This window comes from Papaver somniferum, chromosome 6, assembly GCF_003573695.1.
Source record: "Papaver somniferum cultivar HN1 chromosome 6, ASM357369v1, whole genome shotgun sequence".
NCBI classification, from domain to species: Eukaryota; Viridiplantae; Streptophyta; class Magnoliopsida; order Ranunculales; family Papaveraceae; genus Papaver; species Papaver somniferum.
The window spans coordinates 147,533,478-147,558,088 of NC_039363.1; the positions used below are offsets into that span (position 1 = coordinate 147,533,478).

General features: G+C 38.1%; 1 protein-coding gene across 1 annotated transcript; it reads right to left on the bottom strand.

The window, feature by feature from the left end:
- Positions 1-16,045: 16,045 nt before the first annotated feature.
- Positions 16,046-23,973, bottom strand: LOC113286285 (peptide methionine sulfoxide reductase MsrB-like). Its single transcript, XM_026534943.1, has 5 exons — positions 23,723-23,973; positions 17,833-17,946; positions 16,751-16,814; positions 16,456-16,652; positions 16,046-16,337 (listed from the first exon to the last, which is right to left on the bottom strand). The coding sequence occupies exons 1-5, from the start codon at positions 23,941-23,943 to the stop codon at positions 16,310-16,312; spliced, it is 624 nt and encodes a 207-aa protein (XP_026390728.1). The 5' UTR covers positions 23,944-23,973; the 3' UTR covers positions 16,046-16,309.
- Between the last annotated feature and the right edge of the window lie 638 nt (positions 23,974-24,611).

Sequence of the window (24,611 nt, forward strand, 5' to 3'; positions counted from 1 at the left end):
CACACATATAGCTTCTTCTTTCCTGTAATGCATATGACATCCTACCAACTTCACTGCATTGCAATTCACAGCCATATCTCCCTCTTCTTATCTGAATCATCTTCTGTCGAATTCAGCCACAGCAACCATTTCAAACTGCAGCTCTTCGTGTTTAGCAGCTCAACCCAATAGCACAGATACAGCAGCATCCTTTCTTCGCAAACTCGACACAACAAAACCCGCACAACCCATTGGTTCCTTCTCCACTTTCAATCTAAGATGCCAATCTACTCCTGCATCACTTAGTCAAAGTAACCACCAGATCCACGCCATTGCTTCAACTTCAGCTGCTCATCTACTTGCAATCGCAGCTGCAACCACTACTGGCTGTTCCTAACTCTTCTTGGCAGAACTGCTCCAACGCCACCAGTGTCTCAACCATTTTGCATCTTCACCTGTCCACCAGAAATGCATCCATCTTCTTTACTAGCCATTTGCTCAGCTTCAGTCACCATCTTACTCTTCATCCACCACAGCCTGAGTAACAACAACCCTGTAAACTAAGCATTCATCTAAGCTGCATTCATTCATTCACTCTGCCACATGCTCAATACCCGTCTCCTGCAGTTCATTAGTACCAGCCACCAGTAAAACCTCCAATTGAAGCCACTGCAACAACATCTTCCTTCCCTGATTTCAGTTCCGCCAATTCCATGGCAGTTCATAACCAGAAACCCCGTCAGCTTCACCACAGACCAATTGGTAGCAGCACTATTCTTATCTTCCAACCCCCAATTCGAATTCAATACCCGTTCTCGATTCAACTCATCTTAACCCTCATCAGATTCAGCTAATAACAACTCGAACTCAGACTCATCTTCAATTCGAGCATCAACAACATCACGAGGTTGTTTCAATTCTTCCCTGTTACAGCTGCAATTCTGCATCACAACAGCAACAATTTACCATAAACAACCATGGCCCTGTAAACCATTCAACTGAATCAGTGTTCAACAGCTGCACTTCTTCCATTTGCTGCCAACCCAAGTATACCACCATTTTGGCTTCATTGTCTCAGTCAGCAACTTCAAACCTTCCCTGAATCAACTCAAAATCCAACCATTTTGCTGCCAATTTCAGGCTCGAGTTGAACCCAAGCTTCATTAACCAGTAACGAGCCTAGCCCTCTGATTTCTTCTTCCATTTCTCACCGTACTCATCACTGCAAAATCCTAGGTCCTCATCTAGATCATCAAGACATAAACCACAGAAACAACTCTTGCTTCTCAAACCCTAACTTCCTTCTTTCTTCTCAGATTCACAGCATAACAGCTTCTCATCTTCTTCCAACCAGATTCACAGCATAACACATAGAAACCCGTCACCAATTTCTTCTTATCTGCTTGATTTCAAAATCTCACAGATCCCCTTTTATTCTTGTTCTTCATATCAACACCACCGGAATCAAACCCCTTCAACAGCAAATCCACCCTCTTCTCAATTTGATTCTGAGCAACAGATCCTCATCCTTCTTAAACTTCATCTCCATCTTGAATTCTCACATCGATTCCTCTCTCAACTCAAACTCTCAGTGACGGCCGTCTCTCATTTTTCATTTCTCTCAATTTTAGACAATAAAAACGCAGCCAACATGAAAGTGAGATGGTTTTTCTGAACTTCAGGTATAGAGTTATAACCCAGATTTATATTAGCACTCAGGGACTCGGATAAGGGCTGACCAATTTCTATGTGGCCTGTCAGTCTTAGAAAACTGACAGTTCATTCTTCACTCCTTACACAACATTATCCGGCTCCAAATGTCGCCAGTGACTTGACCTCTTTGCGCTTTTCGCTCCAAATGGACGTTTATCCTTCTTTTGCTCATAATGACTCCATTGCACCTTATAAACTCAAAAGCAAACATAAGATACATAATTTACAAGAAAAGTAGCAAAGAAAGCATAAACAATAAATATAAATTTTAGTGTTTTAGACACCTATCAAATTCCCCCACACTTAGACTTTGCTAGTCCTCGAACAAATCAAAAAAAATAATTATAAAACATACAAACAACTCCTTGTCGTCGAGGATACGGTTACTCTTAGCATGAATAACAGGCCTTTGAACCTCTAGATGTCCCTAGTGGACGAGTTATAGTCTCGTGAAGGTTTACAAGAGGTCTACCTACAAAACCTATATTTCCAACTCCAGCTACTTGTGACAAATCCATGAATGAATCCAAAATGGTTGCAAAAGGAGGTACCTTGTTATGAATCCAAATTAATATATATATATATAAATTAAGCTCTGTTAAGAAAGTCGAACAAGCCACAATCTCGGAAGCTAACAAACCACAATCACAAATGAATAGATAAAGAAGATGGAAATAGATATAGATGGTTGCGATGTTTACTAAAGTGATCGATGTTTCCCATATCTGTCTGAAGATCACTGCCAAGATGAACCTATGCATCCTAATGGATTGAGCTACTGGTCTGAATTCTAATATCAACACAGCTAGCATATACAAGGGAACCAGCGGTCAACAAACTTAATTCTAGATTAATTCACTGGCATATACAAGGGAACCAGTGATCGAGTTTATTCAACACAATTTAATTTTTTTTTCTTTTTCTTTTCTTTTTCCATTTTTTTTAATCGACAACATGATTGGATCTTTTGGATCCAAGCGCATGCTTCTTGTCAGCAGATTACATGGTAATTCCCGTGGATCCTGCATTCCACGCTTGTTTAGGCGACATAGACAGGGAGAACACACACATATTGCTTTATCCAAGTGTAAAATTTATTCCGTTTGGTCAATTGGTCGGTCTTTTTTTTTCCTTTGTTTTCTTTTTGTAGTAACTCAATCACACTATTTCATCCTAACAGCAATAACAAATCGATGTTAGTGACCCACCAAATCACATAGATATAACATAAAGGCTGCAAAGTAAAAACAGATAGTGATATTCCGAGCTATGGTAACAACTTTCATATTATTTCTAACACTTGAATAATTCCGTCCCTTGTAGTTAATGGGTTCCTTAACTCCTGCAACCAAGATGGTTCTATCCATTTAGATTGATAGTGTCATCCTAAAGGCACATATTTTCGGAGTGTATAAAGCATTTTTTTTAATCATAAAAGGGAAAAACTAACAAGGCCAAAAACTCTATATGCGAAAACACTCCCCCACACTTAAACTTTACATTGTCCTCAATGTAAATTAAGTCATCCAAAGTAAAATTTAAGATGTGAAATTCATAACATGATATATATACACAATAAGAAAATAAAATGCATGATAAAAAACTGATATTCCTACTCATAGCTATTTCTGAAAAATAGAGGATAAACACTAAACAAGCTATTTAGTTGGCATCTAATCCCAACTCAGCCAATATATATACCTCATTGTTAAGAAAAAATTCCATCTACTTAGAAAGGCTAGTGTTTATTCTAAATTGTTCAAAAATTTCTAAAAGTTGGAGTTTTGATATGCAAATGTCCAAAATAAGAAAATAAAGATAAAAGACTTGAGAAATAAAAAGATAGAGATAGATACACAAAACCAGTGCCATTTAGCGCTTGGTTTAAAGTCGTCAGCCCGACTTGCAAGACCGATTCCCCATACACCAATAACATGAAAAGTTGAGGATCCTTCCATAGAACCTGTTTTGCAAACACTAGCTTCGCACACATATTAGTAATATAAAACAGAAACGAAGCTATTAACCGATAAAGTATCCCCCACACTTATTCTTGTCCACACTTGGAAGTGGATATAAAATATAGAATTCGGGAACTTTTATGGTTTCTTGTTCACAAACCTGCATAGCATGAGAATCAAATGTTTCCAATGGCGGATATCGAGAAACAAAGTCATCAATAATGTTTTCGAAGCACATACATTCAAACCAATAAGAGATAAAGGAAAATAAACAATATGCAAAGGGTTAGACAAACCTTGCACAATCTCTTATATTACGGAATCCTCTTCATCCTTGAAAAACTCAAGTGAGTTATTCGCATCTTTTATATCATGGTCCTCTATCAAACCTTGCAACCATTCTTCGTCCGTTTCTGACTTAACCAAAGTCTCGACATAAACATCATCATTACAATCCTTTGCAAGTTCAATTGGGTCTTCCACAATATTGGTCATATCGGTTTCATTCTCAACACACTCTTCTTTGTTGTAAGGCACATATGCTACTACGGATTCAAGTCTCTCCATAAGGAAATTTTTAAGAACACGCATTGCATCATCCTCAAGCTATACCATTTGAATAGGTTCTTGATCATTATTAAGATCAATGCTTGAGTAAGATGCACTAGGGTCATCATATTCCTTTTCGTCTTCACCTTGATCGCAAAAAAGACTCCATTGTACACTCCTCGGGGATGTCACCATAAATTGGTTCAAGCGATGTACTTTCATAGTCATCGTCACTATCATAGTTGACATAAGATTGGCTACCACTTCCCACAGATTGGTCTTTCGCAGAATTTTGCATGTCCTCTTTGTATTCTTCAATGCCTTGTCTTAAAATGGAAACACCTTTTTGAAGCTCTTGGAGTAATCCATCCAAATTTTAAAAATAGTATTCCATTTGTTGGTAAATCTCGTTCGACAAGGAAAAAGTAGAATCACTTACTTCAGTATTGCTAGGCCAATTATATTCCCTTTGAATGGGTGAATGATCATAACTACGATCAGAAATTGGGCCAAACATACTATTAAGCATATTCGGTCGATGAAATTGGTTCCACGCTTGGTTGTCTACAAACTGACTCCATGCCCACCATAAATTGTTGCATCTCATCTACCAAACTCGAAGAAATATGAATAGGAGTACAACTAGTCTCCTCTCCTTGTGGTTGCTCACTTACATAACTACCGTAAGAAGGTTGGTATGTATGAGAATAACTCAAAGGGTGCGTGGAATATTGACCATAACCAAAGGATTGGTTTTGATTGTATTCTCCATAAGGGTGATAGTTGTCATAATATTGTTGAGGTGGATAGCCATACCCATTGTTCCAATATGCTCCGTCCATAGAAATTGGTACCTGAAACAAGAGTTCTCAAAACTATGTCAAAATCAGAAAATAAGAAAACAAAAAGAAGAAACAAAAATAAGAAACCAAAAACAAATGACAACCGCTGCCTCCCCGGCTACGGCACCAAAATTTGATCGCTGTCGTATGCGTCAAAAATAAATTACACTTTCTTACTACTCAAAATATAAATATAGCAAGGCAAGAAAGGATCGTTCCCACAGAGAGGACTAAGGTTGTCAAATTGTTTCGGTTTCCTATAAATACCAATGGGGGGTTTTCTGATTTTTATGTACTAAAATAAAATAAAAGCAAACAAAGAAATAAACACGCAAATCAAGGATATAAAAATATTGGTTAAGAATTTCGTTTTCTTTCACTAACATGCTTTCTAACAATAACTAGAATTGATATTTAATCTCTCTTTTATCAAAGGCCCTAAGATACCTTGATCGCAAGTATATCCCGCAAATCTCCTATTTTCATCAACAAACACATTAAAAGATGCGAGTATGAATTCTACCTTAGAGAACAACCTAACGTGTAAAAGAACTAATCAAGTTTAATTCCCTAGATGCATTAAGTTCTATGAAATCAGGCCAATCAAAGTAATCGAACGTGTAAAAGCACTAATCCGATTTAACAAAGGTTATGACTCACTTGTGACTACTAGGATGTATCACTACAAGCAATAATCACAATTATGCTACTTGTATTCAAGGTGTATCACGTTTACGTATAATAAACCCCAAACTAGCAATAGATATGATTACGAGTTCTACCAATTTGCAACTTGACAAAACTAACAATCAATCATACATGACGATATTTCTAGTGAATCATAATCGATAAAATTGAGACAAAACTAATTTATTGAGCACAACCCATGTTTGAAAATCCAACTTATTCCTTAACCAAAAGATAATTAGCTACACATGTTCATGGAGTTCATCACAAGAATAAAGAGAAGAATCATGTTTCTAAACCCTAGAACAAAAGTAGAAGAAGAAGATATTGTATATCCACCCATAGAATAGAGAGATATCTTTCTTTTATACTCTCTGCTAGTTTAGGTCGCACCCTTCTGCCAAAAACCAGTCCTTAAAACAGCCCAGGAATCAAGCCCACTAATGTAAGTCCAAGTTCATCCAGTCAGCTATCTGGATCGATGAGTCAACTCGCTGCACTCCGATTCCAGCCGAATTCAGGCCGATTCTGGGGTGTTTCCTTCCTGTTTCAGGCTCAACTATAGCTCCTCCCCTGCACAGTCATTCAATCATCCATTCCATCCTACACACACATATACTTAGCACATTCAATCCCTGCAGTTCCTTTGTTCTGGCATCAGCTCAATTATAATTAGAACACCTCAATCAACAACATCACTTGGTTCTTGCTTAGCCATCTGCAACAGCAACACAGACTCTATCTGTAGACACCATTCTTAGTCTTCCCTGCAATACTGTATCTCCACAAGCTCATAACATCACCACAGCTTCTTGCTCAAACCCTGTAGTTACATAGCACCAACTTTAATACCACCAGGTGCAACACCATCCATATCATCTTGCACCTCCCATACTAATCTTCAACTGCAGCACAAACCCATTAAGCTCCTGTAATTTGTACTTGTCCTAACATATATCTATTCAGCACTTAAAACACTCCTAGAGCAACAACATATCAACCACCAGCAAAGAATCTATCTTAGTCTTGTCCACCACTTCCATTTCATGCCAAACCCAACTTCTGTAACTTCAGTCAGCACACCATCTCAGCATAACGAAAGCTGCATCCACCGTTCTCTCCTTTCTGTAGATTCAACATCATTCTAGATTAGGTACTCAGCACCATTGCTTGCATCTGCACATTCAGACAAACCCATATGCTCAATACATCTCAACTTCACTAGCTTCTGTAGCAACACCACCAACACACATATAGCTTCTTCTTCCCTGTAATGCATATGACAACCTACCAACTTCACTGCATTGCAATTCACAACCATATCTCCCTATTCTTATCTGAATCATCTTCTGTCGAATTCAGCCACAACAAGCATTTCAAACTGCAGCTCTTCGTGTTTAGCAGCTCAACCCAATAACACAGATCCAGCAACATCCTTTCTTCGCAAACTCGACACAACAAAACCCGCACAACCCATTGGTTCCTTCTCCACTTGAAATCTAAGATGCATATCTACTCCCGCATCACTTAGTCACAGTAACCACCAGATCCACGCCATTGCTTCAATTGCAGCTGCTTATCTACTTGCAATCGCAGCTGCAACCACTACTGGCTGTTCCTAACTCTTCTTGGCAGAACTGCTCCAACGCCACCAGTGTCTCAACCATTTTGCATCTTCACCTGTCCACCAGAAATGCATCCATCTTCTTTACTAGCCATTTGCTCAGCTTCAGTCACCATCTTACTCTTCATCCACCACAGCCTGAGTAACAACAACCCTGTAAACTAAGCATTCATCTAAGCTGCATTCATTCATTCACTCTGCCACATGCTCAATACCCGTCTCCTGCAGTTCATTAGTACCAGCCACCAGTAAAACCTCCAATTGAAGCCACTGCAACAACATCTTCCTTCCCTGATTTCAGTTCCGCCAATTCCATGGCAGTTCATAACCAGAAACCCCGTCAGCTTCACCACAGACCAATTGGTAGCAGCACTATTCTTATCTTCCAACCCCCAATTCGAATTCAATACCCGTTCTCGATTCAACTCATCTTAACCCTCATCAGATTCAGCTAATAACAACTCGAACTCAGACTCATCTTCAATTCGAGCATCAACAACATCACGAGGTTGTTTCAATTCTTCCCTGTTACAGCTGCAATTCTGCATCACAACAGCAACAATTTACCATAAACAACCATGGCCCTGTAAACCATTCAACTGAATCAGTGTTCAACAGCTGCACTTCTTCCATTTGCTGCCAACCCAAGTATACCACCATTTTGGCTTCATTGTCTCAGTCAGCAACTTCAAACCTTCCCTGAATCAACTCAAAATCCAACCATTTTGCTGCCAATTTCAGGCTCGAGTTGAACCCAAGCTTCATTAACCAGTAACGAGCCTAGCCCTCTGATTTCTTCTTCCATTTCTCACCGTACTCATCACTGCAAAATCCTAGGTCCTCATCTAGATCATCAAGACATAAACCACAGAAACAACTCTTGCTTCTCAAACCCTAACTTCCTTCTTTCTTCTCAGATTCACAGCATAACAGCTTCTCATCTTCTTCCAACCAGATTCACAGCATAACACATAGAAACCCGTCACCAATTTCTTCTTATCTGCTTGATTTCAAAATATCACAGATCCCCATTTATTCTTGTTCTTCATATCAACACCACTGGAATCAAACCCCTTCAACAACAAATCCACCCTCTTCTCAATCTGATTCTGAGCAACAGATCCTCATCCTTCTTGAACTTCATCTCCATCTTGAATTCTCACATCGATTCCTCTCTCAAATCAAACTCTCAGTGACGGCCGTCTCTCATTTTTCATTTCTCTCAATTTCAGACAATAAAAACGCAGCCAACGTGAAAGAGAGATGGTTTTTCTGAACTTCAGGTATCGAGTTATAACCCAGATTTATATTGGCATCCAGGGACTCGGATAAGGGCTGACCAATTTCTATGTGGCCTGTCAGTCTTAGAAAACTGACAGTTCATTCTTCACTCCTTACGCAACATTATCCGGCTCCAAATGTCGCCAGTGACTTGACCTCTTTGCGCTTTTCGCTCCAAATGGACGTTTATCCTTCTTTTGCTCATAATGACTCCATTGCACATAAACTCAAAAGCAAACATAAGATACATAATTTACAAGAAAAGTAGCAAAGAAAGCATAAACAATAAATATAAATTTAGGTGTTTTAGACACCTATCACGAACCCTAAATCTGCCATAGCCTGTGAACAGTTTCCCGCCAAATTGAAGATTCAAATGAAGGGGACGACCTCCCCCTAACATAGATGGCGGTGCGAATAGTAGTTGGCTCCCCTGAGGTGCCCCTTAACCAAACTGAGAGTCCGCATAGCAAATGTCCTCCGGGGGTGCTCCGCATAATTTTTCGAGCAGATTTTTCCAAAAATGTTTATTTCCCAAAAATACCTACAAACACACAAAACACCATAATAAGTACAAAATTGAGTACCAACAATACAGAAAATTGAGGACAACTTAGACATAGAAATGTGTCTATCAAATACCCCCAAACTTATTATTTGCTAGTCCTCGAGCAAATTTGTTCTAGAAAAGAAAACTTAAACTCACTAGGTGGCCCTAGTGACCGAGTTATAGTCTCGGGAGGGTTTACCAGAGGTGTACCCACAAAACCTTTACTCCAGGCCCTAACTATCTACGCAGAACATTGAAAGGCACTAAAGAATTTCCTTGGTTGGCATACAATCATTGACTATAGGAAGAAGTACCCTGATGCGAAATTCCAATCGTTGTATACGAGTTTGCACTCAAGCATACTAAAATTCATATATAAGTCATAGATCTCTACTCAAATAGTTTCTGTACATCATAACCGGAGTCAACCAATCACATGGAAAGATTAAGAAGATGGATTTAGAGAAAAACGTAGATGGTTTTGATATTGACTAAGGTGAGCCCATCCTAATGGACTGAGATGCCGGACTGACTACTATCAACACAGCTGGCATATACAAGGGAACCAGCGGGTGATAATCCTAACTCTAGGTCAACACAACTGGTATATACAAGGGCACCAGTGGTCGACTTTATTGAATTTATTCCAGTTGGTCTGATGGTCTGGTCTCAATTTATTTATTTGGTTTTTATTATTTATTTTTTAATATTTTGGTATCTCAATCACTCTATTTCACCCAATCACTTATAAGAAAATAAAAATAAAAACAGAAGGTGAAAAGGATTCAACGAGATATGGCGAAACTACCATGTTTTTTTTTTAATTCTAACACCTGAGCTCTGTGCTTTTATGAATATACTCTTTAGATGTTTCCATCTAATCAGATTGGTTCCTCAACTCCTACAGCCAAGATGTTCCCATCCACTTAGATTGGTTAGTTCCAACCTTAATAAGCATAAATTTCTAGGCTCTGGAGTTTATTTATTTATACAGCAACTAAAAAGTTTCTCCCATACTCCCAAACTTAAATCTAACTTTGTCCTCAATGTTCTAAAGATGAAATTAAAAGCATGAACAAGGAGAAACTGTTACTACTTGAAGAAAAGAGTTAAAGAAAGATATTACCGTGTTGCATGAGCATGGGTTACCTCCCAAGAAGTGCTAAGTTTAAAGTCTTCAGCCAGACTAAGAAAGGATTAGTCACCTTATAGAATCATAAAGTAATATCCGGAATAACTGCGGATCACCAAAACCAAATAGGGCTATCACAAGTAAAAGGAATCTGCAATAAGCCAAGAAAATTAGCAAATAAAGCAGACCCTTGTCTAGTTTCCTGTTTAAAACAACTACGTCTAGCTGTGGTTCAGGTTCAGGTTCTATAACCGGGTCTAGATAACATATTTTAATCGGTTGCATTTCCTCAAAAGTTAGATCCGAATGTTCAGGTTCTAAAGTCTGGAAAAACTCAAACAAAAGCTTAGAAGCACATAATAATAACCTAAATAATTGCGGATCCTTAAAGTCAATCAAATTTGGCTTACACAGCTGACCAAAAGAGAGTGGTGGTCTTCCTTAAACAAATATGTCGACCCTACTCTCCTAAAGTAATTAGGTTTAGTCTCGAAACTTAATATCTGACACATTTGAATTTCATAAGTTCTCACAATTGGAGAAAAAGTTTTTGATAGGAAAACAAAGTCAATCGAGGTATCGTATCCTGGGTTAACCACATCAACCAGATGATGGGTTTCTAACAACTGAACTTCTTTATGAACACAACTAGGTTCAGGAAAACGTGCATGAAGATAATCTTGTAAAATGGTTGAGGCATATATGTCAAGTCCCAAGTGAGGGACCTTTCTAAGAATTAAAGCACATGGAGAATGATAATCACCCCCAAACTGAGAGTTCTCAGTGTCTCTAGAAAGACTAGTCACAACTTCCCTAATTTCTAGGTCATCATATTCCTGAAAATGCTCAATTGATTCTTCTAAGTCAGGTTCATCCTTACTTGTCTCTACAAGTTCATTTTCTAAGACTATTGTTTCTAAATCGCTAGACTCAAAATAAACTCGTTCCACTAAACCATCATTGGCTTCGTAAAAAGGAAATACTACATCGTCTAAAACAGGGGTATTTATAGTCAAATCCTCGTCCTTTTGAATAGGTGAATAATTTTTAAAATTATTTGGATTTGTAATGGAATTATCATTATAAATCTCAATCGGAGTAACAAATTCCTGATCACTATGCCTACATATTTCAGATTCTTCATCAATATTATCCTCATCACAATCATCATTATAATAACATGAAAATGATCGAACCTCATCTAAGCAAGTAGTGTTACCAATTATAACCTCGTCATCCTGATTATAACAATTGAAAATTTCCTCATTTTCAAGAGTGATTTTTGAAGCAATGTATTGGCAATTCAAAGTAATTCGAGCAATTCTTTCTTCCGTATCTAACTCTAACCTACGTGTTGACTCAGAAAACTCACGTGTTGACTCAGTTAACTTACATGTTGACTCATCTAACTTCTTGAGGTTATCTTCTAAAGAAGTTTCACTCACCGTTACAGTTCTTTCGTCCATAATTAAGTCATCTGTGTCCGCTAACTTATGTGTCGACTCAAGTATCTTACGTGCCTCATCTAAAGAAGAGGAATTATAGGAATTTTGCTCGTATGACCGGTGGGAATGTGGATAGTAATTGGGCTCACCATGGTATGGGCCATAACCTTCAAAAGATTGGCGTTCCCAACCACTATTCACACTATGGTCAAAGTAATGTCCATTTTGAAAATCAGTCGTATATTCGTTATATTGGCTATCGTAATACCAGCTCGACATTCTCAACACAAAATAAACCCACTGACAGGGGATTCGCGGGTGTTCAGAAAAACTTACCTCCCGTTCCAGACGGGGGATGAACCGTTGAAGTCGACTCAGACCACCGACTCCAATGTCAGTGTACGAACCCGAGGGGCCGAGACAGTATCGTAACTGTCGTCCTTCCCTGCAACAGTTTTATTTAAATTAACCTTTCCTTAGGGTTTAAAAAATTTAATAAAGTCTAAAGTCCCAAAATAAAGTCCAAAAAGTGTCCAAAAAAAAATAAAAAAATTACAACAATAAATCCTAATTACAGTTTTTTTTTAAAAAAAAGGAAACAAAATCTAAAAAATAATAAAAATAAAATAAAGTGTAATAAAAATGAAATAACTATATACAAAAATATTCTCCTTCACTCCTTTTGGATTTCTATTTTCTTTCCTTCTTTGGATTTGCTTTTCTTTCAGCACTTCTTCAATTTTTCTTTAGCTTAGCTCCAAGTCTGAAAGCAAACAGAAATACCAAAACACATAAAAAAGAACAAAAATAAAATAAAACCTAAAAAACAAATCTAAAAACAAGTCCCCGACAGCGGCGCCAAAAATTGATCGAATTTTAGATAGTGGTAAATAGAGTTGTCGTTCACTCGGACTTTATTGAGATTGATTCTAGGCTTTTCTAAAAATAAGAAAATATATACAAAATATGTCACAGGATGAAGAATTTACTAGGACTCAGGATTTCACTGTTTTTCATATTCAAGTGGTTCAGAAATTAATCCTAGGCAATTATACTTAAAATAAAAGAAATATTAACTCTATTCTTTGTCAAAGTAGATTTCATAAAACATTAGTTGTAAGTTGTGAGCATGACGCATCAAAAGTAATCAAAACTAAGCATGCAACATCAGAGAAAATAACAAATAATTAATTGAAATCATAAAACAATTAAATTCTATGCAAATAGTTATAAAAGAGTTAATTTAATTATCAGATGGTTGAAAAATAACTTCCTCCATCGTCCCAGTGATGGGTTTAGCTTCTCATGATGCAAACACACTCAAAAAGATAATTCTTTGCTCAAAAGGTGCTTACAAGGATGATAACATGGGAGAAAATAATTAAAAACGGGTTTGTAACACTTATTTTTGTCACAAACCAGCTGTTACAGAGAACGATAAATGAGTACTGTCGCGGACACTGTAGCAACACCGACTGTTCTCTGTGCGTCTTATGTTCTTCACAACAGCGGAAAATGACTATTCTCTGCAACTCGAAATTCCAAGATCTGTAATGTGCTTAATGTCTCCAAACTCCCCATCCTTCTATTCGACCCCAGCAACGTTTTTATACTCCACAGGACAAAGAAATCACGCGTAATAACTCTCAAAAATCTTCATTTACTCCCTGCCAGTACACGAGAATAATTCCATTTTTCTTCTTCTCTTTACGCTGGAATGAGCTGTGAAATATCTCCCAATCAATACCTTTCCTTCATTGTACGCATATTTCCCGTAATAGCACCAACAGAGAGTGATACGAATATATTTGTTCCCTGTTTTAGCTCATCACGCGTCTGAATAATGTTGACACACTCCCAACACAGTCCCAGTTGGAGTAAAACTCTGTTAAGACACACGCTATCCTCTGATAAGCACAGGAAATCCCATGAATATCTCGTGCAAACTCATGAATATCTCCCGTCCCCTGTTTTCTTCTCACCGAGTATCTAGCCAATTTTGGCTGACGAAATCAACCATACCCTGCCTGTTAAGACCAGTCGCGTCATCCCAGAAAATCCTAGCCATCGAGTCTCTTTCCCGTCCAAATTGCGAACCCTAAATCTTCCATAGCCTGTGAACAGTTTCCCGCCAAACTGAAAATTCAAATGAAGGGGACGACCTCCCCCTAACATAGATGGGGGTGCGAATAACGGTTGGCGCCCCTGAGGTGCCCCTTAACCAAACTGAGAGTCCGCATAGCAAATGTCTTCCGGGGTGCTCCTCATTATTTTTCGAGCCGATTTTTCCAAAAATGTTTATTTCACAAAAATACCTACAAACACAAAAACACCATGGTAAGTACAAAATTGAGTACCAACAATACTGAAAATTGAGGACAGCTTAGACACAAAAACGTGTCTATCACCCGCCGCTTTGGATTTTTGATTTGGTGATTGGTTTTTTGATTTGGTGTGGTGTTGTTTGATCTGGGGTTTAAAGTTGAGATAATGTTGGTTATAACACAAATATGTGGTTTAAACGTATGTCAATAAAACATGTGTGTATTTGATCGCCAAAGAACTAATGGCTCAATGGATAGGTGACAGTTGTGTGACCTGTGGGTCATGGAATCAATTCCGTCCCCACGCTAAGTGTAGTTTTTTTTTTTTAAAAGTACGCTAGTAGTTAACGTGAGTATGGTCCACCTACTTAACGTACAATTAAGTTTAGGTGTAAACCAAGTGTAAGTTATTAATTAGATGTAAATACCCACATAAGTATTGTATACCCGCATTTTCGATAACGGTGTTAAAAACGGCCAGTTAAATACAGGGTGTAAACATAGTGTAATTCAAATTATAATGCTCCGACCAATAGAGTCCCGCCACTTGTCCTCTCCAGAATTACTAATGTCCAAAGCTTTTATCTAATTTAATTTGAGGGGGTGTCACATTCACGTGCGACGTGGAAACTCATATGACTTAGTGTTTTAAAGGAATGGAGATTCTAGGATAGGACACTTGTTCCTATACATACCTATAAATAAGAGCCACAACCCATTGGTGTTGGTACGAGATTGAAATTTTTGTGTTTTTTCGTTTCGGCGTAGTTTTTACTCTTTCTTTGCAAAAGGTAGGAGTAGCTAAGTATTCAATGGAAGATGATGGGAAGGATGGTCTCCTTTTCTCCATATTAAATGATTTGTGCAGTTCAGTGCAACTCTACTACCGCGACATTGATAATAGCGACGATGACAACGAAGACAAAAACAGCACTCGGTTCTCTTTGGACACACTTACGAAGATTGACCATCCTCCCTTTGATATTCATGATCAATTATGCTTACCGCGTATGGTTGGTTCATGCAACGGTTTGGTGTGCGTCAATGACACCCGCAATCATATCTGTGATCCAATATATATCTGCAATCCCATCTCTAGAGAATATGTTAATCTTCCCCGACTACACGAAAAGCCATATGATCCCTTTGATCACGCGATAAGTGGGTTTGGCTACCACCAGTCCACCCATGAGTATAAGGTTGTTAGAATCTTTTATTACAGAGCACCAGGAGTACAAGTCGACGTCCAAGTATACACTCTTGGTGACAAACGAGGATGGAGAAACAAACAAGTAACCACACGGTACCATTTAGTGAACTCTTCTGGTATATTTGTTTACGGAGCACTTCACTGGAAAGATTACTCATTCGCTCAATCCAATAAAATGCAACTGGATCTAGTATGAACTGGCGCTCAGAACAAGTAGTGGCGTTCGATTCCAATAAAAGAAACAAGTAGTGGCGTTCGATTTGGGAACTGAGGAATTCCAAACTCTCCCATCACCCCCTTGTGTCACCATTGGTTGGGGTATCCAAGTGCTAGGAGGGTATTTGTGTGCTGTTGATATCCAACCTGATAAATAATTGCATGGACATTTGGGGATTCAAGAACTCTGGCACGGAGCCTAACCATCCTCGGAGCTGGAGTAAGGAATTCAATATAGAGGTCAATGATTCCGAGGGCGATATGAGATACCGTTGGGCTTGGCCCCTTGCACTTACTAAAAACAATGAGATTTTATTATGGTGCCATGAAGAAACTTTGTTTATATACAAACCAGAAACTAAAATTTTAAAGAAGTTATGGAACGATGGCGACGGGAATTGGAGGTTTAGACAAGCAATTCCGCACATAAACACCATTGTTTCACTCGAAGCTTTAGGAGAGAAGTCCAAAAGCCATACAAGAAAAGCAGTAGCCTAGCTAGTAGCTAGTTTAGCAGCTCAGGTATCTCTGACAATATACTCTTATTTATAAGATAGAATTCTTTTATTTATTTTTTCATCTTACCATGTTTATGCATCGTTTCCAAACAGTCTAAATATACATTTTTGTTAGAAGAAGTGCAAACAGTGATCTGAGAATAACGAAACTACCAAAAAAATCATGAGAGAGAGCTTCTTCTATCAACTTGCCAAATTTAGTACAGGAACAACTTACTCACTAGAAGGAAATTGATTCAGGACTTTGAACTTCTGGTAGGTAATGACAACACTTGGAACTATTTTGATTTCAGTCTCAGGGAGGCACTGCATCACATAAGCGTAGCACAGGAAGATTTTACATATATTCAAAGTATATGTTTCAACAGGGGAAAATATTAACTTAGAAAGAAATTCGATTAATGAGACAAGGAGTAGTGCTAACCTGTTAATGCAGTAACGTTTTCCGGTAGGTGGAGGGCCATCATCAAAAATATGACCAAGATGAGCATCGCACACATCACAAAGAACTTCCTGCCTAGGCATGAATATGATCGACAAGTCTAATTTCAATTTCACGTTATTTCCTATGGGTTGATAGTATGATGGCCAACCAGTTCCGCTGTCAAATTTCGTGGACCCAGAAGAATTATTTAAGAAAAATAATAATAAATAGGAAAAGGAGGCGCAACTCCGCAATATCATTAGTCTGCACCTAGAGAGAGATTAGGTGATACTTACTCGAACAAAGGCGTGTCACAGCAGATGCAGTGATAAGTTCCTGCGGATTTTTGTGTTCCAATACTCCCGGAAATTCAGATAATATGAATAACGAATCATCAACACTACAATATTGCCACAACTATGATAAGTTACGCAAAAGTCGTTTGATGTACTTACCCTTACAGCATGTTATTAGCTTCTCTAGAAGGCAAATATAATTAATGAGAACTACAATTACTTTTCTACTGATTAAATATCTGGAACTAAATAAACTACAAGATTTGAAGCATCCTAGACAAAGCTGCTAATTCCTTCAAGAATGTGTATGATGAAGGACCCCATTGAAATTAAAAATGACAAGCATCTGATTCACATCTTAATTACTCCCTCTTGCCACCACATTTTGCTCTATATCAAAATGCAAGCAAATGAACTAAATAAAGTGTAATGCCGGTTGCTGCATACAAGTTTTGGCACACAAAGATAAAGTGGAGAGAAATTGAAGAAACAGGAGAAGAGCAGACATGTCTAAATATCTGGTACCACCAACGGAGGTAAATGGAATTACGAAGTCTTTCTAACATGTTGATGATACTGAGAGTGGGATAACTTAGGCGGAAAGAGACCTGATACGAACATCTTCACTTAAACCACAGTACAGGGAGTAGAAGAATACAGTATCTAAGCATAATTGAACTTTAAGTATGATACCAACTCTACGGTTTTTACTTCCACTACATTTTTCGAGCATGATACCCCAAATTTGGATTTTGAAAAAACCTGTGTCGGTGTTTGAGAGAGGGTGCCATACAATAATGCTCCAAGTTAGCTCTTCATGAGGAAAATAATATATTGTAAAACACGTGCCTTTCACTCAAGCAGTAGTATTGAGTTGAGAAAAAAATGACAGCTTCACATTTTTGTTTTGATACTCATGTATTGTTGCAAAATCTCTCATGATGCATGAGAAGTTTTCTGCCTAACCAAATCACTTGAGTTCACAGTGGTTCATGTCTTATCATTTGAAATTATATGTAGGTTTGTAGAATCTACTGTAATGGTGGCAAAAGATACAGTATTATTGAATTGAATATTGTACCCTGTAAAAGCCCTCTCAGTTCCCTTCTTGCGAGTTACGTAGAACTGCTCACTAGTGAGACGCTTCTTCCACTCTGCATCACTTACGGAAGAATAATCTTCCCTGCCTGACTCTGCACAAAGGAAGATAAGGCACTTGAAGTCAATACACTAGGTACCACAGATATGTTATATCATAGATAGAAAATACATTGACGGAAATATCTCATAGAAGGAACATTGACGTCAATTTAAAGAAGATAAACATAAAAAAAAAAGGGTTAAGAACAGTTAATAGGTCTCCTTCTACTTTGAAACTGGTCCTCTCTCAATTGAATTCATTAATACTGGCCTCTCTATAAACGAGAGAACCGCGTTATCTGACTTGCATATCATGTTTTTTTGTTTCCACAGTATGTGGTTCATGGCTTCAACAAATATACAGTTGGATTTTCTTTGTAACTTGCATGTTCTCATTAGATAAATTGCAATGGCTGATAATAACATCACCCAAAGCTTAATTTTTTTTTTTTTTTTTGAGTAGTATAACTTTCTGAAAAAACAAAACCCGAATTTGTTAAAGGGACAGTAGAAAATATACTAAATTTTCATCCTAACTAGGTGATTTTATCCGCTGAAGATTGCAATAAGAATAAAAATATCCAATCAGCAGTCGCAATGGCAATATGAACACAAGGTTCTTTCATAATTCAATATGTTTTTAAGTAGAAAGTATGACGAGAATTCAGAAATGAAACCAGAAGCATCAGAGAAACAGAACAAATCGGAAATTGAAGCAACCAAGGGAAGAAATAAGGTTCAAAATATGAGTTAACAAAGATAAACAAACAGAGAGAGAGAGAGTAACCTTGAACTATTGAGACACGTGACTGAGACTGTTTAGGAAAGTCTCAGTTATGTACGTCTCTTACAGATTGTTTAGGAAAGTCTTATATAATAAGACTTCTAAGCTCGGTAACAAATCCGAGATTCCGAGACTGATATGGAATGTACTTTGATTAGGACTCTTTATATTGGTCAAGAGTTAGAGTCGTGTTAGGAAGTTATTTCTTTCCCAAGTATGAATCATATATATATATGTATCAACGTATTGTAAAAGGGATAACAAGTTAATAAGAGATATCAAATTCTTAACATGGCATCGAGAGCCAGTTTTGAAACCTAAAAAAAAAAAAAAAGAAAGATGGTCAATGAGATTGAATCATCAAAAGGGAAGGTGATGGAATATGATACACAGAAGAAGAATCCTGTATATCATCTAGGATCGAGTGATGGACCAGGAACTATCATCACTCCAATAGTTATGAGAGGGAATAATTATGATGAATGGGCTAGAGCCATAAGAAGATCGCTGATAGCCAAGAGAAAATATGGTTTCATTGATGGAACCATCAAGCGACCTGAAGATCCAGATCAGTTAGAAGATTGGATAGCAGTGCAATCAACGTTGGTGTCATGGATTGGTAACACGTTGGAGTTGTCGGTAAGATCAACCCTGGGAGATTATGAGGATGCAAGTCTATTATGGGCACACCTGAAGAGAAGATTTTGTGTTGTTAGTGGAACAAGAATATGTCAACTAAAAGCATCTTTAAGTGAATGTAAACAGAAGAAAATAGAGGGAGTTGCTATATATTTTGGCAGATTGAACAAAATATGGGATGAGATGGTGACTTATATGAAGATACCGCAATGCAAGTGTGGACAGTGTATATGTAATATTGCATCTCAGGTAAGTATGTTAAGAGAAGAAGATTTCTTGCACTATTTTCTGATTGGGTTAGATTCTGTATACAGTTCTTTGCGTGAACAATTGCTTGAAAGGGAACCATTGCCGTCTGTAGATGTTGCGTATCAAACCATTGTGAACTCAGAACGCCTAAAGATTGGAGATGGAGTAGTACCTACAGAGATGCAAGAGAATATTATGGCTTTCAAAGTGCAAGCTGATCAACGCCTACTTAATAGTGCTTATGATCCCACCAAGTACTGCAAAACTTGCAGCAGACAAGGACACTCAGATGATGGGTGTTTTAAAATTATTGGATATCCAGAATGGTGGGGAGACAGACCAAAGAATGGCAGAGGAGGAAGAACTGGAGGAAGAGGACGTGCTGGAAGAGGAGGTAGAGGACAAGGAGGGAATCCTGTCCGTGCTCATAACCTGCAAGTTTCGGCAGCAAAAGATAGTGCTGGTACGTCATCAGCTGATGAAGCATGTCTAGTAGGAGTAATAGCTGCACAAGTACAACAGGTGATGGAGTTTTTAAACTCAAGAAAGTCGGGTTCTCATCTACAAGGTAAAAAGAATGAAACATCTTGGATTTTTGACACAAGAGCAACAAACCATGTTACGTATGAACTTCTTAACATGATAAATGTAAGAGATATTATGGCATGTTCAGTTGGATTGCCTGATGGAAAGTATGCATCCTCTGAGAAAATAGGAACTGTGATTCTTCCTGGTGGATTGAAACTTGAAAACGTGCTTTATGTGCCAAAGATAACCTGTAACCTAATTTCAGTCACACAACTTATTGATGAGATGAGTTGTATTCTTCAGTGTACTAACAAATTATGTCTTATACAGGACCGATCTACGAGGAGGATGATTGGAGTGGCTGAGAGACAAGGTGGACTATATATTTTCTGTGGTGTGCCGCATGTTGAAGTTATGGCTGTGCGTGAAGATACATATGAGTTGTGGCATCAACGTATGGGACACCCTTCAGAGAAAGTTTTGCAGAAGTTGCAAGGTGTGAGTAGATTAATCAAAAAGAATAATGATGCTTGTGATATTTGCCCTCGGGCAAAGCATCGTAGAAGCAGTTTTTCTAGTAGTTTGAGTAAATCAGATTGTATTTTTGATTTAGTTCACACATATTTATGGGGTCCTTATAAGATCCCTTCATCATGTGGAGCTCAATATTTTCTGACAATAGTGGATGATTTTTCAAGAGGTGTTTGGATTTATTTAATTCAGAATAAAACAGAAGTTGAATCAAAATTTCGTGAATTTGTTGCTCTTGTGAAGCGTCAATTTAACAAAGATATTAAAATTGTTAGAAGTGATAATGGAACGGAATTTAATGCATTGCGTGGTTATTTTAAGACTAATGGAATAGTCTTTGAGACGTCATGTGTAGGTACTACCCAACAAAATGGAAGAGTGGAGAGAAAACATCAACATATAATGAATGTAGCAAGGGCTTTAAGATTTCAAGCAAGCTTGCCGAAATGGTTGTGGGGAGAGTGTGCTTTGACAACAGCGTACTTGATAAATCGTACGCCTACACCTATCCTAAATAATAAAACACCATATGAAGTATTGTTTGGAAAACCACCTATATATAAACAGTTGAAGGTGTTTGGGTGCTTGTGCTATGTACATGATCAAAATAGTAAAGGAGATAAGTTTGCTAGTCGAGGACGGAGGTGTGTGTTTCTTGGCTACCCATATGGTAAGAAGGCATGGCAAGTTTATGATCTAGACACAAGAAAATTTATGGTGTCTCGAGATGTGAAATTCGGTGAGACACAATTTCCATTTAAGACTGAGTTGAATGGTAAAACAGTTGAGACGGACATTATGGGGAGCTCTAGAAGTCATATAGCGACTGATGTTGCTGGGACTACAGCTGAGACTGATCGTAATGGTGAAGAGTGGAGTGATGATGAAGAGTGCCTATCCGCTGGCGGTGAAGAAACTGCAGGAGAACAGCGACAGATAGATGGAGATATCGCAGTACAAACTGCGGCACCTGCTGAAGATGTAGCTGTTCAGCGTCAGACTACAGCGTCAGAAAATTCTGCTGTTGTGAACAATGATGAACAAGCCACGGATGCTGCTGTTGTGAATGAAGATTTAGGAAAGGGGAAGCGTCAGAAGATTCCCTCGAGTAGGCTTAAAGGTTTTGTGACATGCACCATTAGAGAAAATAGTCCATCTCACTCTCAATCATCACAGTCATCATCCTCAGGTACACCTTATCCTTTGACATATTATGTTAGTTGTGACAGGTTTTCGGACATGCATAAAAATTATATTGCTACAATATCTGCAAAGTCTGAGCCGAGGAATTTCAGAGAGGCAATAAAACATCCAGGCTGGAGGAAAGCAATGGCGGAAGAAATACGGGCCTTAGAAGAACAAGGCACATGGGATCTAACAGAACTGCCACCTGGTAAGAAAGCTTTAGGAAGTAAGTGGATATATACGGAAAAATATGATGAAAACGGGAATTTGGTACGTTTAAAGGCGAGACTTGTGATTTTTGGAAATCATCAAGTTGAAGGATTAGATTACAATGAGACATTTGCACCAGTGGCAAAGATGACAACGGTTCGTATATTCTTGGCTGTAGCTGCAGCTAAACAGTGGTATGTGCATCAGATGGATGTGCATAATGCGTTCCTACATGGAGATTTGGAAGAGGAAGTATATATGAAAATACCACCAGGATTTGCTAAGGGTAATCCGAATATGGTGTGTAAGATGAAGAAATCGTTGTATGGCCTAAAACAAGCACCGCGGTGTTGGTTTGCGAATCTATCAACTGCATTGAAGAATTATGGGTTTCGGCAATCATACTCAGATTATTCTCTTTTTACTATGATGAAGGGAAAGATGCAACTTAATGTGCTGGTGTATGTTGATGATTTAATTATTGCAGGGAATGATCTAGTTGCGCTTACACAATTTAAAGCGTACTTGGGTCAATGTTTTAAGATGAAAGATTTAGGAAAATTAAAATACTTCCTAGGTTTGGAAGTGGCTCGTAGTAAACGAGGTTTCTACATATGCCAGAGGAAATATGCGTTGGATATTATAATGGAGGCAGGTTTATTGGGTGCGAAACCTGCAGAATTTCCTATTGAAACCAATCATCGTCTTGCTTTAGCAACAGGAGATTTGCTTTATGATGTAGAAAAGTATAGAAGATTGGTTGGACATTTGATATATTTATCTATCACCAGACCAGATCTTGCTTACTCAGTGCATATCTTATCTCAGTTTATGCAACGACCAAGAATGGAGCATTGGGAAGCAGCACTTCGTGTGGTTAGATATTTGAAAAAGAATCCTGGACAAGGAATTCTGTTGCGCTCTGATAGTAGTTTAACCTTGAGAGGTTGGTGTGATTCAGATTGGGCAAGTTGTCCTTTAACTAGGCGTTCACTGACGGGATGGTTTATTTGTTTTGGAGATTCGCCAGTATCTTGGAAGACTAAGAAGCAACCAACTGTGTCTCGTAGCTCGGCTGAAGCAGAATATCGTTCCATGGCGGCGGCTACATGTGAATTGAAATGGTTGAAACAATTACTCAGTGATTTGAGGGTTTATCATACACAAGCGATGAGTCTTCTTTGCGATAGTCAATCAGCTTTATATATTGCGAAGAACCCTGTTTTTCATGAAAGAACAAAACATATTGAAGTGGACTGTCATCTAGTAAGGGATGCGGTAATACAAAAGATTATTCTACCTTCTTATACTCCTACCACAATGCAGTTGGCGGATATATTCACAAAGTCGTTGGGAAAAGCTCAGTTCCATGCTATTTTATCCAAGATGGGCATTTGTGACCTGCATGCTCCGTCTTGAGGGGGGTATTGAGACACGTGACTGAGACTGTTTAGGAAAGTCTCAGTTATGTACGTCTCTTAGAGATTGTTTAGGAAAGTCTTATATAATAAGACTTCTAAGCTCGGTAACAAATCCGAGAATCCGAGACTGATATGGAATGTACTTTGATTAGGACTCTTTATATTGGTCAAGAGTTAGAGTCGTGTTAGGAAGTTATTTCTTTCCCAAGTATGAATCATATATATATGTATCAACGTATTGTAAAAGGGATAACAAGTTAATAAGAGATATCAAATTCTTAACATGAACGCTGTTATCTGGATTTTGAGAAGAAGACGTAGAAGAACCCATTACACGAAAATTCCGACGTGATTTCCTTGAAATTGAAGGGCGGGAATTGGAAGTGACAACAAGATGAGAATTGGAGAGGAGGAATTGGAGATGTTGTTTTGATTTTGGTGATGACGAAGACGGGGATGATAACTGGTGAGTTGAAAGTCCACTGTAGCTTATATTCAAAGCCATTTGTGTTTATTACTTGTAGTTTTATGTACCTCTCCGACACCAACTCTTGTTGATTATTTTTGTGGCCTTGGATCTATTTGCATTCGTGTAGCTTTTTACAACATGGAATGTGGATAAAATCAAGGCTCTAAAATCAACGAAGAGAAAGTATAAATCGAGTGTTCGGTTTTAGTAACACGACTTCAAAATGTGTCACACCACGGATCTCTATAGGTACCGATTACCCATGACCGGTGAGTTGATTCGGGTCCAATTTCATATACTAAAGTTCGAACCCATTAACAGTATTGGTACTTAGCATTAACAAAAACAAAATCGAGTCGAGTGATCAATGTTCTAAGGTAAGGAATTAGGGTAATTTATGGAGATACTTTCTTCTTTCATCCTTGTAATTTCACTTCTCTCCCAAAAAACTTTGATATCACTTCTGAAATCTTTGAGATAACACTTCACAAAATGTATTTTGAGCAGACATGAATCCTCAATGTCATAAAAATCACCCATGATTTTGGAGAGCTCATTGCTTTTGATGATCCTATTCACCACTATAATGGTTACAACTCCATGAAAATAAGACTCAGAATTGACATTAACCAACCTCTTCAATTTGGCACTAATGTTCCTAATGATAGAAGAACTATCAACTGGATTGATTTTGTCTATCAAGA